Source organism: Apteryx rowi, unplaced genomic scaffold (assembly GCF_003343035.1).
Source record: "Apteryx rowi isolate R43461 unplaced genomic scaffold, aptRow1 scaffold_695, whole genome shotgun sequence".
Lineage (NCBI taxonomy): Eukaryota > Metazoa > Chordata > Aves > Apterygiformes > Apterygidae > Apteryx > Apteryx rowi.
Genome location: NW_020450977.1, coordinates 267,668 through 283,747, shown reverse-complemented (window position 1 = coordinate 283,747; position 16,080 = coordinate 267,668). Strand labels below are relative to the sequence as shown.

The 16,080-nt window shown below is 38.5% G+C and overlaps 1 protein-coding gene across 2 annotated transcripts; it reads left to right on the top strand.

Moving 5' to 3' along the window:
- Positions 1-39: 39 nt before the first annotated feature.
- On the top strand, positions 40-13,285 carry DTD2 (D-tyrosyl-tRNA deacylase 2 (putative)). Of its 2 annotated transcripts, XR_003256802.1 has the most exons (7): positions 40-235; positions 6,207-6,276; positions 8,292-8,337; positions 9,643-9,692; positions 10,190-10,298; positions 12,316-12,427; positions 13,017-13,285. XR_003256802.1 is itself a non-coding variant. In XM_026086483.1 (3 exons), the coding sequence occupies exons 1-3, from the start codon at positions 125-127 to the stop codon at positions 8,615-8,617; spliced, it is 507 nt and encodes a 168-aa protein (XP_025942268.1). In that variant the 5' UTR covers positions 40-124; the 3' UTR covers positions 8,618-8,645. The 2 variants fall into 2 exon arrangements, 1 of the variants encoding a protein (XP_025942268.1); XM_026086483.1 differs by lacking the exons at positions 9,643-9,692; positions 10,190-10,298; positions 12,316-12,427; positions 13,017-13,285 and having other exon boundaries at positions 8,292-8,645.
- Positions 13,286-16,080: the final 2,795 nt, after the last annotated feature.

The following is a 16,080-nucleotide window of genomic DNA, read 5'->3' as shown; positions in this document are numbered from 1 at the left end:
CCCGCACCGCGGACCTGCCCCCCCCGAGGAGCAGGGGGCGGCAGCACAGCCGCGGCCGCCCGCCCGCCCTGCGCCGGCGCCACCCAGGCGGCACCGCCCCCCTCGCCAGGAGGCTCCGCGGGCTATGGCGGCGCTGCAGCGGCCGGTGCTGGCTCGAGCTCTGCTGCAGCAGTGCGTGTCCGCTCGGCTGCAGGTGAAGCCGCCCGAGCCCGGCTCCGAGGCCGAGTGGGTGGAGGTAACGTACGGAGCAGGCCGCCCTGCTTCGCTTGCGGCGCGGCGGCGGCAACTCGGTCCCCGGGTCTCGCCCCTTCCCCCCGCGGCGGCGCGGCGCGGCCGTTGGGGCCGTTACGGGGCGGGGGCGGGGGCCGGGGCCGGGCCGGGGCTGGAGCTGCCTGCAGAGGGCGGTGTAGGGCTCGCAGGCGGGCTGTCGTCCCGGATTTTCTCTGCGCTCACCCCTCTGCTCTGCCGCACGCAYGGACGGATGCCGAAGCGCGTGTCTGCCCAGGCTTGAGGCAGCGAAGGGCACCGTGAATGAACCCAAAGAAGTACAGGAAAAACAGGGGTATCCCTTGCGCGCTAGCGTCAGGGCATAGTGAGGAGAAGAGGTGCGCTGGCATCGTCCATTTAGCTTCGCAAAGGGTGCTCCAGATAATAAGAATAAGAACAAGTTCTCTCCTTTTCTTACAATATACTGTAAATCAAATCTGTAATCCTTGCAGTAACTCCTGCGGAACAGCACAAGATGTGATTTCGACTTTTTGTCTGTAGTTGTCTTCAAAACCTGTGCTCTGTTTCTGCTTAAACTCGTTTTCAGAGAGTTTTCTGGGTTGTAATCAACCCCCTCAAACCTGGTTTGTAATGTTGAATACTACATCAGTCACCTTAGCAATGTATGGGAGGTGCCCGGCCATCTTTGGTACCACTGCCCTGTCTCTTAATAATAGTTTCTCTTCAGAAGAAAAATAAAGTGCTTCAGGCAAAGAAAAAGTCTTAAATTTAACAAGAGCATAATGGAAGATTTCTTGAGGTGTCTAGATTTTTTTCTGAGACTTGGTTTTATTTTGATCTGATTTATTTTGGGCAAAAATACAGTGGTCTTTAATTTCATAATATGAATGGTTTTATGGAATAACTTTTAATTGTATGTCAGCGTAATGTTAATAGCAAATAGCTCCTTTTGCAACAAAAAAATCTAAAACTGCCTCTTAAGTTTATACTTCATTAATTGTGTGATACTTTCCAAGTAAAGAAGAAAGGCCAGGTAGAGCAATGCAACTGTGGTAGCAGTAGTTCCGATTTTTTTCTTCTTTTTCAGACTGTGTGTGATCTGAAAACTGGAATTTGGGATGTAGACTATCACAGAGCTTAAGGGAAACATCATAATTTCTCCCTTTTTCTCCCATAGCCGTATGGCGGGGGAGGTAGTGTGGTCTCCAGACTATTAGAACTACACACCGTATGTACTGCCTAGAGCTATTTACCAAAGCATGAAGGCTGCCCTTTGGGACCCACTATCCTGTTATAATTGGTACTGTTCATGAATTATCTACCATAGAATAATTCATCTATGTAGGCCTGAAAGATTTAGCCTTTGTGGATTTTGTTTTTGTCTTCTATCTTTCTTAAAGACTGTTACAACAGATGGGGCTACATCTAGTAATTCACATAACTATTTAAAGGTAAAAATTCTAGTATGTTTAAAGGACTTGCAAGTTTGTTCAACAAATATGAAGAAAGTTTAAAAAAAAAAAAGTGTACTTGTCCATGTCTTTCCATTGTTTGACTTTCACAATGCTCTTAATGTTTCCTCCTTGATCAGAAGAGGCAGATGGATGCACCAGATCTAGTTTCTACAGCGTGGTCTGGGAAACCAGAACTTCTTGCTCACTGAAAATGTGTGCCATATCACTGATACTATGGTTGGCTGAAGTGCATCTGTGTGTATTGCATTATAATAATGGCCTCTCAATGTAAGGAACATGCTCAGCTCTGCATAAATTAATTTTTGGAAAAATATCCTATTTCTAGCTTGTTAATCTTGGAAATAATTGTAGCTCTAGTGGGTAAAAGCAGAAATGTCATTGTGCTAGCTGTCCTTTAAACTATCAGAGAAGAGGCATATGGTTTTGTTTATACATATCACTAAATCTATTACAAGGAGGTTATGCTGTTTAAATCTCTTATTTGAAGTTTTAAATGTCTTAACCAAACTCATTGGAAAAGTAATAGCAGTAAAGAAATCTGTAGGGGATTTGGCCAATATAAGCAGCAGATATTTCCCAGACACAAAACTTAAAATATTTGTCTTTGTCTTATGAGTCTTTTCAGGATACCTTGGCTTTCTAAGAGAAGCCTAGTGTAGCAAGAGCTAGTCACCCTGCAGCAAAAAACTGTGAAAAGTTCATAGTCTCTTTAGCTTGACTACTTTAGAGGTAACTGAAACGAATCTTTGCTTCTGACGTTTTCTGCTAGGATAATGTTACTCTCTATATATGCTTACCAATATAAAAACAAAGAAATACGGACCTCATAAACTACTATTTACATAAGCTAATGTGTGCTTGGTATTTCAGAACTACTTAAAAATAGGTCCTCACCTTGAAGATTTCTAATGTACTATATATAGCACATAATGTAGGTGGCCTGGAATAGCTTCTGCGCTTTAAAAGACTTCTGTAGATACTTTGAGAACTTTAGAGTGGATGTTCTTTATCTGGAAAAGAAGTTAGGAGTGTACTCTTTATCTATACATGAATAACTGTTCTTCATTATGCTTTTATGATAGAATTTTTCTGACCTGTAGAGGATTCCAATGATGGGATGTCTTGTTTATGGAGAAACATAGGTTAGAGTGCATCCATCAAATATTTAAATATACAACAAAATATTTTTTGGGTTWAAAAAAAAGGAATTCTCCTTTTAAATATTAGGGGCAAAATAAGAGATTTGGTGTGTTTCACAGCTATGGAAGAAAAGAAATGTAAGATGAATATTCAGTTAAAAAAATATAAGTACCTAGACTAAATGCAGTGAAAACTGACTCTCCCTTATCTTATTTCCCTGGGTTCCTCTTCTGCTTAAGATACCAAAAAGAGATGCAGAATACCAGGTTCAGACTTGTTCTGTGATCTGTGGTAGGTTATGTAATCTCTTTGCTGCAACTGAATCTATGAAATATGAATAAATCTTCTCACAGGGGTAGTGAATCTGAACTTGAAACGGAAATGCCAAAGAATAATTTATGCAAGTTAGTTTCACAAACTGGCTTCGTAAGCCTGTGGTACAAAGTGTCTCCATTTTCATTATCAATTGCATTACCTTTTTCTGAAAAAATGTAGAGTTCATTGTGCACAATGTATTTGTGTTTTGCTAACTAAATCTTGCAAAATTCAGAGGAATGCAGTTGGGGGGTAGTTGTTTATTTTTCCTGTTAAAGAGCTAAAAAGGAGTATTTGAAAGCAGCATTGCTAAGGCTGATTGTATGGCCTTAGGGACTGGGTCCTTGTATGGTTGATGTTGCAGGTTGCCTGATCTGATGACTGCTTAGGACAGTTGTGTAGTAAAATGCCTGTGGTGCAAAGTAATGTGCTTTGCTGGTTTATTTACGCAGACATTTTACTGATAACAGAACAATTTCCCAGCCCAGCTACCTGCCTGTCACTATCCAGGTTCCTTGTAGTGGTTGTCTGTATGTCATCTTGTTGAATTTAAAACCTTGTTTTGTGTTATCTTGTAGACTTTGATTGCTTACAGAGGACCTTCACAAATGGCAATATTTTTGTTTTGGTTTGAAGGGTTTAAACATTCCAGTTCTTTACACTGGAAACAAGCATGTGTCTTACGATGCCTGAAACTATTGAAGCTATCTGAGGACTGAGATGTATTATTATTATTAGTTTAGCTCTTGAAGTTGTTTTCAATTTTGCATCGTCTATTCAATTAAGAAATTAGAGAATAAAAAATGCATAACAGGAGGAGTGTATCGTTGAAAATAGCGTTCCAGAAGATCATAAACCTGCAATATTGAGGCATCCTTTAGTAGCTTTAACTTGTGATTCTGAATTCAGATTTTTTTCCTTTAATCTAATGTCTCTCTAATTGCTTTGAGACTCTGAACCCAATATGTATGGCTCATCTTGTGATAAAAACGTATTGAAAAATAGGCATCAAATAATGAGAGGGACTGAAAAATAATACATGTTTTTACTTGGTCTTTACCTATCTGTCTTTAGAACTTGTAGATGACACTTGGTTTACCTTTTTGTTTTCTTAACTGAGCTTCTGGCAGAATATTGTTTCTTCCATATGTGGGACTGTTTGAAAAATACTGAATATTACAAGTCTCAGAATGAGCATCTGCATTGTGTGCTATAGTGTAGTCACTTCTAATGTAGTGGTCAGATGTATATGTCATAAATTTATTTGGCCTATTTTGTTGTAAACTGTAAATAGGTATATATGCATTTGATATTTTTTACTAATAATGTATTCTAATGCTGGCCTGTTTCTGGGACTAGCCCAACATGTATGGATAACTAACTTCTGACAGCTTATATCTCTCTCCCTCATTTGAACAGATAGTTTGAAATGTCATTTGAGGTTCAGGCCATCTAATTTCTTGAATTGTTTATGAAATGTGGGAACCAGTCATTTGGGAACCTGTACAATATTGTGCAGTGGTCAAAATAAGCTTTTGATAGGAGACATTTACAGCTTTCAAAAGAATCTCAGTATGTGATGTTTTGCTACATCTCTCATTCATTCTGAATGCTCAGAAGAGCATTCTCTTTTCAGAAGTTAGTAACTAGAAAAATAGTTGAGAAGGCATAGGGTTTTTTTTCAGTCATTGCTTTGAGCATTCCGTTGAATCTATCCAATAACAAAGGGAGAAAGCCTCATGCATATAGTTAAGCACTATTTCTATATCAGAAACTTTTATCTTTTTAACAAAAGGGAGAGAGTGAGAAAAAAAATCATGAAAAAGTATTTGTAAGAAACCATTCACATTTCTTATCCTTTTGCTTTAACAACATCAATATTAATGAATCCTTCCTGCCCCAGTATAGTAGCATCTCCAAAGTAGTATTTTATAGTTACTGTAAGCTAACTTTTTTTTTTTTTTCCTCTCATGAAAGTATAAGCATACTTCCTCCTGATGAAGCAGTTAGGGTTTTTTGTATATTGTATGCCTGTGGGCACACAAGTATCTTTGGTTGCTGTTGTTTGCTTCAATCATACTTTTAAATTCTGGCAAATCTTTTTTTCTTGACAACTGAAGAAGTCAAACCATTCAAGTATACTTGTGGATGACACGTAATCACTGTTGGCTACTGATCCTATCAGTTTCTCTTAATAAATTACTGGTTGTTGCATATGTATTCTTTGTGAACTAAATAAGAGAGTAGAAGAGCTACAAAAGAATTGCCCTATGCTTTCTCCTCTATACAGGCCTAATTCTTTACTCAAACAGACAGTTCTTACAAATAGTCTCTCTGAATGAAGGCTAAAGAAGTAGCATAGTCTCTCTGAATGAAGGCTAAAGAAGTAGCATATCCTTTAGTCTATAGAAGTCAGGGAAAAGGTCCTACATTACCATAAATGTTTCACCCAAACTGATAATATTCTTAATACATTTATAATATTCTGAACACCTTCATAGTGTTATTGATCATCATATTTAAATCTGTAATTAACAATCTTTTTTTTAAAATGGTCCTGTACTGGTATATTTTTAACATCAAAATATAATTCGGTTTACTGACAAGTCCTATGCTATTCTTCATATTTCATAATTGGAAATAAATTCATAATTCACACTTAAAATTATTTTACCTATATGTTTGATAAGAAAAAAGCTTAAATTATTTCCTGTTCTGAATTTAAGTAATTTAATTCATCTTGTTTCTGTTTTTAATTGTCTATGTTAATACTGTGCATTGTAAATTCCAACTAAATTTGCCTTCACATGGAGCTTATGAATTGGTTTAATTGTATGTAGAAGCACTGTGCAGATAATCAGTATATACCTCATTAGTCTCCACTGTAGGATCTGTAGACTTGATGTCCGAAGCTATGGTAAATAACTACAAGTGCTCTGGGGAACTTTATTCTCCTGTTATTTTGTCATTTTTGATACCAGTTTTGATGCTAAGATTGTGTGGTGGACAATGAGAAATGTTGATACACTTCTGTGAAATCTTTTGTAGATCCAGAGAGGGCTTGTTATCTACATATGCTTCTTCAAAGGTGCTGATGAGGATCTTGTTCCAAAAATTGGTATGATATATTCCTCCTTACAAATTCTTGTACCATTTAAAGAAGAATTAAGAAAAGTGGTTGGAGAAGGCAGCAACCACTTGGACTAAAAGAAGTCAAAAACCTTCATATAGCATCATTCCAAATCAAACAGCTGGCTGAAAGAAGAGTTTGGTTGTTCTTATTTCGTTTGGCAGTTTACCATATCTCTCTTTCTTTCTATTTGCTAATGATTAACATGCTACAAAATCAGTTCACGCTGAGTGTTCATGATAACACTCCAGGAAATAGAGAAAATGTTGCACCTACTCTTTGGCATATTACATATATCAGGCAATAGCTTCAGTCCAGGACTGAGCTCAACTTAAGGAAACCTGTTTTCAAATAATTTATGGCTTGATTTAAGGAATACTTCAATTCTGATCTTGCTGTATGTGCTGTATTTAGAAAACTATAGCCAGCAGAGGGAGTTGGGTGGATAATTAAAGTGTCCTTGCCATCTTGTTTCAGAGGTACTATATACAGTTAGGCATTCAAGTGCAGTTTTCCAGATCAAAAATAATAACAGCAGCATCTGCAGTTCTTTCCTTCTTCCAAGCACCCATTTTAACATTTACATCAAAGTGGAGAAGATGCTGTGAATAAAACCAAATGATAGTGATTTCTCTCAGCCTTCATCCAGTGTGGTTTTGGTTTCTTTTTTTTTTTTTTTTTTAACTTTTATTTTATTTCTTCCCTCTCCTCCCATCCATCAGCAGTGCTGGATCACCTGGGAAATTCAGTGATCCCATGTGTTTCACACAAAAGTTCTCCTTTTCTTTTTTGTGGTTTGTTGATATTAGTAGTTTCGCAAAAGGTAACACTGCAGTAGTCTGTTTCAAGCTACTTGCTGGGACCAGCAGAAGGACCTGGCAATGCACAAGCGCAGGTGCTACTGTAAATGCTGAGAGCAGCTCCTGTGGGATTCCGTCTCAGTCTTGGAGGGCACAGTTGTTGTGATGCTAAACTAAGTTGAAATCTCTGGGTATATTTAAAACAACATGATATGAAAGTTGATGTTTTGCTTGTGAGAGTTTCATGGGAATGTTACTTGAGTATAATGACCTTTCAGCTGTGTGAGAGCTGAAATAGGGCAGAAAATGAAAGCTCTGTTTCCTGTTAGGAGATTCATCCACCACCATCATTAACTGTCTGTCTGTCTTAAGGGATATTTTTCCTAAATATATTTTGAAACTGATTAAATGAGGTTTTGTTGTTCCTGAATCGTAACTCTTTTTGCTTCAAGCAATATTCTTCCATTAAACTTCCATGGGTTTAGAGAGATCTCTGACCTTCATCCTTCCCTCTTCTCTCAAAAGAAAAGCTGAGAACTGCACATTGCTAAGTGTAATCCTGAAGGGCACTCCAGTTCAAATTGAGCTGCTGAGCCTGTGACACTCTCCATACTGTCCACTTTGCTTCAGCAGAATCATTTGGGGTTTTGGTACTACTACAGTCTATTATAGCTAGAATTAAAGAAAATTCAGGACAGAAACTTCCCTGGAGCGTATTAAAGGTTTTCTTACCTCCTACCATGTGTAGTGTGGTCCAAATGTTGCTTGTTTGAGCATCAGACTCAAGTTAGAGTCACTGCTTGGATCTTAGGTTTCTGTGGGGAGCTTCTGCTAGAATAAAGTTCAGAATTTTAGATAGCCAACCACTTCCCCCCGAAAACAACTGTTTAGACATATTACATTAATACAGTCTTTCACAGTCTTCACAATTTTCAGAAATCTTAGTTTGTTAATAATATTGACTATCCATGTTTTGTCTCATTAATAACCGGCTTCTTTCTTCTTTTCAAATATTTTATACAGCTGTACTAAGTAATTTGATTATTGGAGTTCAGATATAGAACTGACACAGTACTTTAAATGTTTTACTTAAATGGTTTGTCACACATCTCAATATCTGTTGTATCTTGCTTTATGATGTTATATTAGGTTGTGTTTAATTTATTTTTGTTATACTAATTCTTGTTTTATTTTTATTTGCAGTGAATATGCTGTTGAATGTTCAATTAAGTGAAAGTGAAAGTGGCAAGTACGTTTCTGTTCTTGATTTACCAGGCAATGTGCTAATCATACCTCAAGCTACACTAGGTGGTAAACTGAAGGGAAAAAAGATGCAGTACCATACCAACATTGAAAAAGAAAAAGGGCTGAAACTTTATTCTCAGTTTGTGACTCTGTGTGAAAAAGAAATGGCTGCCAGTGCCAGATGCATGGAAGCAGGTGTTTTTGTTAAGCATGGCACATATGGAAACAGTCAGGTGTTAAAACTGGATACAAATGGACCTTTCACTCATCTGATTGAATTTTGAAAAAATAAATGATATCTTGGATACAGTATTGGCTCGCAATTGTATTTTTTTCATTTGTAAGCATTAATGCACTTAAGTGGGTTGGGTGGCACAGTATAAGAAAAACTTTCACTCATTTATACTGGTGTCACCAATCACATTAAATATAAGGATGTCTGAGACTTTTGCAATAATGCATGTTTTAAATGCATCTTCATGTGAAGTATTCTCAAAATAATTGTTAAGATTCATTCAATGAAAACATCTAACAATTTTTTTTACAAAAATTTTAATAGTGGGGGTATTACATATGTTTCTTACTTTAAAATAATGACAAAGGTATTGCATGTAAAGTACACTTAGGGAAGTGAAATTTATAGATTTAAAAAAAAAAAAGCTGTAGGTATGATTCTCTGTTCCCTGAATTCCTGAGTCAGCCACTTATTTTTTTTGTCCTTCTGTTTCTTATCTACAAAATAGAAATACTTTCTACATCACAAAGATACTGGAAGCAAAAATTCACTGAATTTTTAGCCTCTTGGATAGTAGGTACTATGTAATGCAGGCTGCCCCCCTCATCCAGAGTTTGCAGGGGTGGGATGCTTTTAGGCAGTACTAGGATTGAGCAGAGTATATACCTCCAGTCATAGGGCCTTGAGGAAGAAATAGTGAGGCACAGWAGAGACTGAAGTCAAGGAAGTACTGAATTGCTTCCTCGAAGTTTGCGCTCTGAGTGCATGTTGCTGGCTGTTTGCTGTAATTTAGTCCATGTTCTGGTTTCCTTGGTCTTGTTGTGTATTCATTTCTTTCATAACATAGCTTCAGGAAAAGGACTAAAATATTAAATGAACAAAAACAAAACATAAATATAAAATAAAAATGGTGTGACGTATGCTGTCATCTCATTTTTCTCTCTGCCTGAATTCCTTCCCTCCACCTTTCTACTGAGTCTGTGAAGCAGAGACTAGCTTATATTCYTTATATATCATGACAAGACCAGAGCAGAGACAAATTATTTCACATATGTTTACATTTTCCTCTGATAGAAGATGCTGTTGGAAACAAAATAGCTGGATCATGTGTCCTGCAGATTCTGGTAAGTCCTAAATTTTTAGGTAAGGTAATGGGCTGTTTTCTGTTTCCTTGTGTGATCTTAAATTGTGAATCAGTATTTACAAATATTCTGTCCCTATCTTTAGTAAAAATAATTGAATGTGTAATCTGCAGGCTCAAGGTAGATCATGAGAATCATATTTTTGAACAGATAAAAAGCTCTTAGTTTTGCTACAAGAGAGTAATAGGATTTTTCATATTACCATAATGTACAGTTAGTAATTATGAAATACTTAAGGATGCTGAATTCCTGGCAATTGGTATTCTTACAGTTGAAAAAACTATTCACATAAATGGTCTGGAAATAGTAGCTAGGTCCCAAATTACATATTTATTCATTAATAATTAACAGTTATGACAGATACAATATGAATCGTGTGCCAAGTTCTTACTAGAGATATTTAAATAAGACTGTCCTGCTGTTAATAACTGATACAAATTCATCCTGATTTTGTCTACTTTGTCCTCTTTCTGTTGTAGGTCAAATCCTGAAATATCCTGAGTAATACCACTTTTTACTGACCTTACAGGAGTTGCAAGTATTCAGTAGATCTCAAGAACTGATCCTTTGAGGCCTAACAGAAAATGGGTAGGTTTTTTTTTTTTTTTCTGGCTCCAGAAAAATCCTTGGAAGCCTGACAATTCGTTCTTTTTATTTCAAATACTCTACAAATTCAAAGAGGAGATGACACTGAAAATAGTATAAAACATACTTCAAACTGACCTCTAGCTTGAATTGATGTCACTTATAAAAAAGATATATGAAGTCATCTTATATAAAAGATATATTTCAGTAGTTCTTAGGACAAGACAAAACTCTTAAGTTTCTGTAAACATACGGTGGCATCTTTGTGTATTTACTTATCTGCCAGCTTTAGATGTATTTGTTTATCTATCTTGGGATACTAATTTCTGCAATCTTTTGCAACAGCAAAGATTGACAGCTTGCTGAATGATGAGCCCTTTGTACTGCTTTATTTACATTTATTATTGATTTGTGATCCATTTACTGAAAGAAGCCATTTCTGAATAACGTGGTGGACCATACTGATGAAAAAATTGATTAAAATTATTTTTCAAAGCCAAATGCTCATATCTTTCTGACATGAATATATGCCTTAAACAGATGACATGACACTGCTTTAAATAGCTTTTATTCTATGACTAGACTAACGTTCAAATAATTTTCCTCTTCTACATTTAGAGAATATCTGTTGGATAATATTTAGTGTTCTGACTTCCTTGAAAWAAACTAAAGAATCAGAAGGAGTCTTTATGCTAATCTAGTCCGGCCTCCCCTCCAGAGGAGGGCTCAACTATCACACAGTAATTCTTAGATCAGATTTTTACTAACTCATTTGCAGTGTACACACCCAGTGAACATGCATGGACTATGGACTGTGCTCATAAAACTAATGAGTTCAGGTGCAATAGCTTATTGTCCGGTCAGCAGTTCTCCTGCTTCCTTCGCGTGCCCTTTGTGGACATCTTTACCTCTGCTGTTACATACAGTATGCAACATACAAATATTAGTCCAAAATTGCAGGGTAATAAACATCTCTTCGTGTACTTATTCTCTCTGAAAATCTATTGCACAATGAGTTTGCACCAAAGTACAATTAAACAAACCTTTCTTTTTCTTTGTGTAATCTCGGGTTTGGTTCACTGTTTGTGGCAAAGCTCTCAAAATATGTAACATTTTACCTGAATGCCTTAAATAGATGCCCACGAATTTGTTCAACTTGTATAATTGACCTGCTTTGCTCTTTAAAACAGAATGGGTATGCAGATGTCCATCCAGATTTGAAAACTTAGTTTTTGAAATCTCTGAATTTGTTACATTGGCCATCTTAATRTCATATTTTTTGCAACTTGTACTGGGGCCTCTATGACACTATGTAGCCCTGTAGTCCAGTAATACAGTATTGCTGTTGCTAGTAACAGGCCACAGATCTGTCCTGAGTTTGCAAGGCCTCAGAATTGAGGCCTATCAGACTTGCTTTGTCTGAACTTTTCTTGACCTTCCTGGAGCCTTGGTTTTACTWGTTTTAGTTGTAACAACAATTTTTCTACGGACAGGTGACTGGCTAATATGTTTCAGTTTTGCTTTGTGTGGTATAACCACAGTTTTTATATAGTAACAAGTAGTGTAAAATGAGATAGTAATACCATAGTATTAGAACTAGATACCTTATACTATAGTGTAGAGAAATAACAGGCCTGTTTATGATAGCAGAGGCCTTGAAAAGAAAAGACACAAGATGCAGTGTAGAGGAGGACTGGCATGGGGTAAGAGATGAGGCACAAGCTGGCACTGGAGACCCCAAGGTTATAAACAACTCGCCAATGGTCAGTTAAAGAAATGCAGACCTGGAGCTGGATAAAAACAGTTTTGGAGTAAAAAAGGGAAGAATGAACAACTAACAAACAAGTGTAAAATGCACCATATATAGTAAATTTGGATGTAATGTGGAGTTGCAGACAAATAAAGAAAAAGCAAGATATAAAAGCATGTTAGAAAGCATATAAATAGCCCCAGATCAATTCAAAGAAGTAAAAAAGAGAGGAAGAAGAAACCATAAACACCAATATCATATTCCTCCCAGAGGAGAACTCAGCATGCTGATGATTCACCACACTGCCCTCCACCAGATGGAAGCCATCRGTCTTAGAAGCCGGAGGGACAGTGGAAGGGTGAGCACAACACCAGGAGAAGAGGTAAACACTAGGAAGTACATATATAACAATCTCAACTGTATTATTATTGAGACTTTTTGTACAGTAGTATTCATTTCTTTATTTTCCTTTCCTTTTTTTCTGGATAGTTAGATCTGGACTAATAATAATTCTATGATTAAACTGCTAAGACTGAAATTATAAGAAGTTCTTGGCTTTGCACATAGGGTACCTTTCTTTTTGCCCATGACAAGGTTTTGCACATAACAGTCATTGCAGACTGTTGCTTCCCCATCTTGAAATGGCATCTACTTGATAGACTATTGTATATTTGCCAGTTTCTGCAGTGTTTTTCACAGGGTCTTTCAGTGTAACTGAGATGCCTGATCTTGTTTATCACAAAAGCTACCTGAGAGTTTTTCTTCGCTCTAACTCTGTGCAACCTGTTTAATCACTTTGTGAGAACAAGTGAGTTCCATCCAGTCTGAGGTTCTTGCTTGATTTTAAAAGTGGTGCATGATCAGATGAACCTCACCTATCATACAAAAATAGCTTCTTTGAAGGTGGGTTTAAATCTTTTAATCTTCCATTATTTTCTGGTTTTAGTCTCTAACATTCTCTTCTCTTCTAGATGGTCTTCTGCAAATACATTATGTATCTGTTCCAAAGCTAGAGTGGAAGTATGTTAATGAGCGCTAGAGCAGTCTCAGGAAATCCACCGTTTGGTTGCCTGMGGTCTGCCACCAACCTCTTATGTGACTGGCTTAATTTCTTCATTTCTTCATGTCTCAGTTGTCATCTAATAAATGGGTCCTCAGCATATTGCTACTTAAGACTGCATATTCAGGAAAACAATGACTCACTGTGTTAGTGCATTGCATAGCACAGTAAGACCCGACTCTAGATTCACAAGCTGCTTTGTCTTAGAAGTCAGGGTCACAGTAGCTGGACAAGAACAGAAAACTGAGCTGCTCTCTTAAACTCTGTCTTGGGAGAAGATCACCCAAAACCTGAGAATCTCTCTTATGAATTTAGTGAATTTGATATGTCTTATTCCTTCATATTCTCTTGAAGTTCCTAGAAGGTGACTCAGAATTTGAAAATGACGACAATGTGCCAAGAACTGTGCTACCAGAAGTGCTATGCAACTGCAGCTAAAAAGTATATGGCTAAAATGGTATATGTGGGCAACAGAAAGAAACAGCAGTTAGAATAGCCTGAATAGTATGAAAGTATTGCAGATTTTCTATTTTAACCAGCACTGTCCACTAGTCCAATTATTGCCAGTGTGTGGCTTCGGGCAAAGCAATTTTCTGCTCTACTTTTTCCAACTATAAGATGAAACTAGAATGAAAAGGAAGAAAAGGGGGTTTAAAATCACTGCTTTTTTTCTTTTTTATTAAAGGAAAATCACTTCTGTTCTTCCTTTTGCTTTGGAATGCATGTGCTGGAGCTGCATGAGTTTGCCCTTTACTCCCTTCTACCTTTGTTTCTGGCTCACGAATGTGTTTTGAGCTAGTGTCCGTAGACAGCTTTGAGTACCTCAAATGAACAGTGTTATATCACTGCAAACAACACCGTATTATTTCTAAAATAGAAATGACATACACAGTATGGAAAAACAAATAAATAGTATTCCTGTCACACTCTTCTAGTTCACATATATTTGTGCATCTCTTTACTGTAAATTTAAGATTGCTTTCTATTCACTTTAATAGTATTTGACTGTGCAAGTGTCACAATATGTGCTCTGTTAGGTCAGTATGTACTAAAAATGTGCAGGTAAAGAGCTTAGATTATTTAGATGTGCTGCATTAGGAGAGATTGCAACATAGTTTTGGATTATCAGTGAAAGGAAAAGGTTCTTGGGAGGCCTTAGTAGTCAGTTGGATATCCATATCTGGATCCCACTAACGTGCAGTTTATTCTTGTCAGAATATTTTATCCAGAATTCTTCAGCTATTTAATTTAAAATTGTCAGAAATATGCTACAGCAGTTCCAGAAATTAACATGTTATAACACTTCTGAGCAAATCAATGACTTTATTCATACTAAAACCAAATGTGACTTGCCTGTTGCTAATGGTGTAGCTGTTTGTAGGATCAGACCTTAATGGTCTGATTCTGTACTTAAGTGGGTGTATTGACTGGAAAATTTAATACAATGGCAAAAATAAAGTAAAAATAAATGTTTAATGTCATAATTAGCTTTGTGCAGTGGCAGTATTGTAGCCAATGAGGTTAATCCAAGACGTGGTTATTGCTAATTGGGAAACTCAACTGCATAGTTTGTGGTAGTGGGGAACTGCATTTGCACCTTATAAATTTATTAAGAGCAGCCCTTAGGAATCCCAGACCCTAGAGACCACGGAGGAAGTCTGGAGAAAGGAAGACTCCCTTGGTTGTGGAGGATTGGGTTAGAGATCATTTAGGAAAACCTGACATCCACAAGTCCATGGCCCCTGATGGGATGCACCCACAACTGCTGAGGGAGCTGGTGGACGTCATTGCTAGGCCACTCTCCATTGTCTTTGAAAGGACATGGAGAATAGGAGAGGTGCCTAGGACTGGAAGAAGGCTAATGTCACTGCAGTCAATCTTCAAAGAGGGCAAGAAGGAGGAACCCAGGGAACTACAGGCCAGTCAGTCTCGCCTCGATCCCTGGAAAAGTGATGGAACAGCTCATCCTGGATGCCATCTCTAAGCATGTGAAGAATAAGAAGGTGATCAGGAGTAGTCAGCGTGGATTCACCAAGGGGAAATCATGCTTAAYGAACCTGATCGCCTTCTACGATGGGATGACTAGCTGGGTAGATGAGGGGAGAGCAGTGGATGTTGTCTGCCTTGACTTCAGCAAGGCTTTCGACACTGCCTTCCATAACATCCTCATAGGCAAGCTCAGTGAGCTGGATTGAGARCTGGCTGAAAGGCAGAGCTCCGAGGGTTGTGCTCGGGGGCGCAAAGTCTGGTTGGAGGCCTGTAGCTGGCGGTGTCCCCCAGGGGTCAGTCCTGGGTCCAGTCTTGTTCAACTTCTTCATCAGTGACCTGGATGAAGGGACAGAGTGCACCCTCAGCAAGTTTGCTGACGATACCAAACTGGGAGGAGTGGCTGATACGCCAGAGGGCTGTGCTGCCATTCAGAGAGACCTGGACAGGCTGGAGAGGTGGGCAGGGAGGAACCTCATGAAGTTCAACAAAGGCAAGTGCAGGGTCCTGCACCTGGGGAGGAATAACCCCATGCACCAGTACAGGTTGGGGGTTGACCTGCTGGAAAGCAGCTCTGCGGAGAAGGACCTGGGGTTCCTGGTGGACAAGAAGTTGGCCCTGAGCCAGCAATGTGCCCTTGTGGCCAAGAAGGCCAATGGTATCCTGGGGTGCATCAGGAAGARTGTTGCCAGCAGGTCGAGGGAGGTGATTCTCCCCCTCTACTCAGCCCTGGTGAGGCCACATCTGGAGTACTGTGTCTAGTGCTGGGCTCCCCAGTACAAGAGAGACATGGACCTACTGGAATGAGTCCAGTGGAGGGCTAGTAAGATGATGGAGGGATGGGAGCATCTTACCTGTGAGGAAAGGCTGAGAGAGCTGGGCCTGTTTAGCCTGGAGAAGAGAAGGCTGAGAGGAGATCTTATTAAYGTGTACAAGTATCTTAAGCGATGGTGTCAAGAGGATGGGGCCAGACTCTTTTCAGTGGTGCC

What these genes read in the sequence shown, in the direction of transcription:
- DTD2 (XM_026086483.1), top strand. Translation starts at nt 125, where the DNA reads ATGGCGGCGCTGCAGCGGCCGGTGCTGGCTCGAGCTCTGCTGCAGCAG. An exon ending in CCGAGGCCGAGTGGGTGGAG is followed by an intron (nt 236 to 6,206) that starts GTAACGTACGGA and finishes AATCTTTTGTAG; the next exon opens with ATCCAGAGAGGGCTTGTTAT. An exon ending in GGATCTTGTTCCAAAAATTG is followed by an intron (nt 6,277 to 8,291) that starts GTATGATATATT and finishes TTTTATTTGCAG; the next exon opens with TGAATATGCTGTTGAATGTT.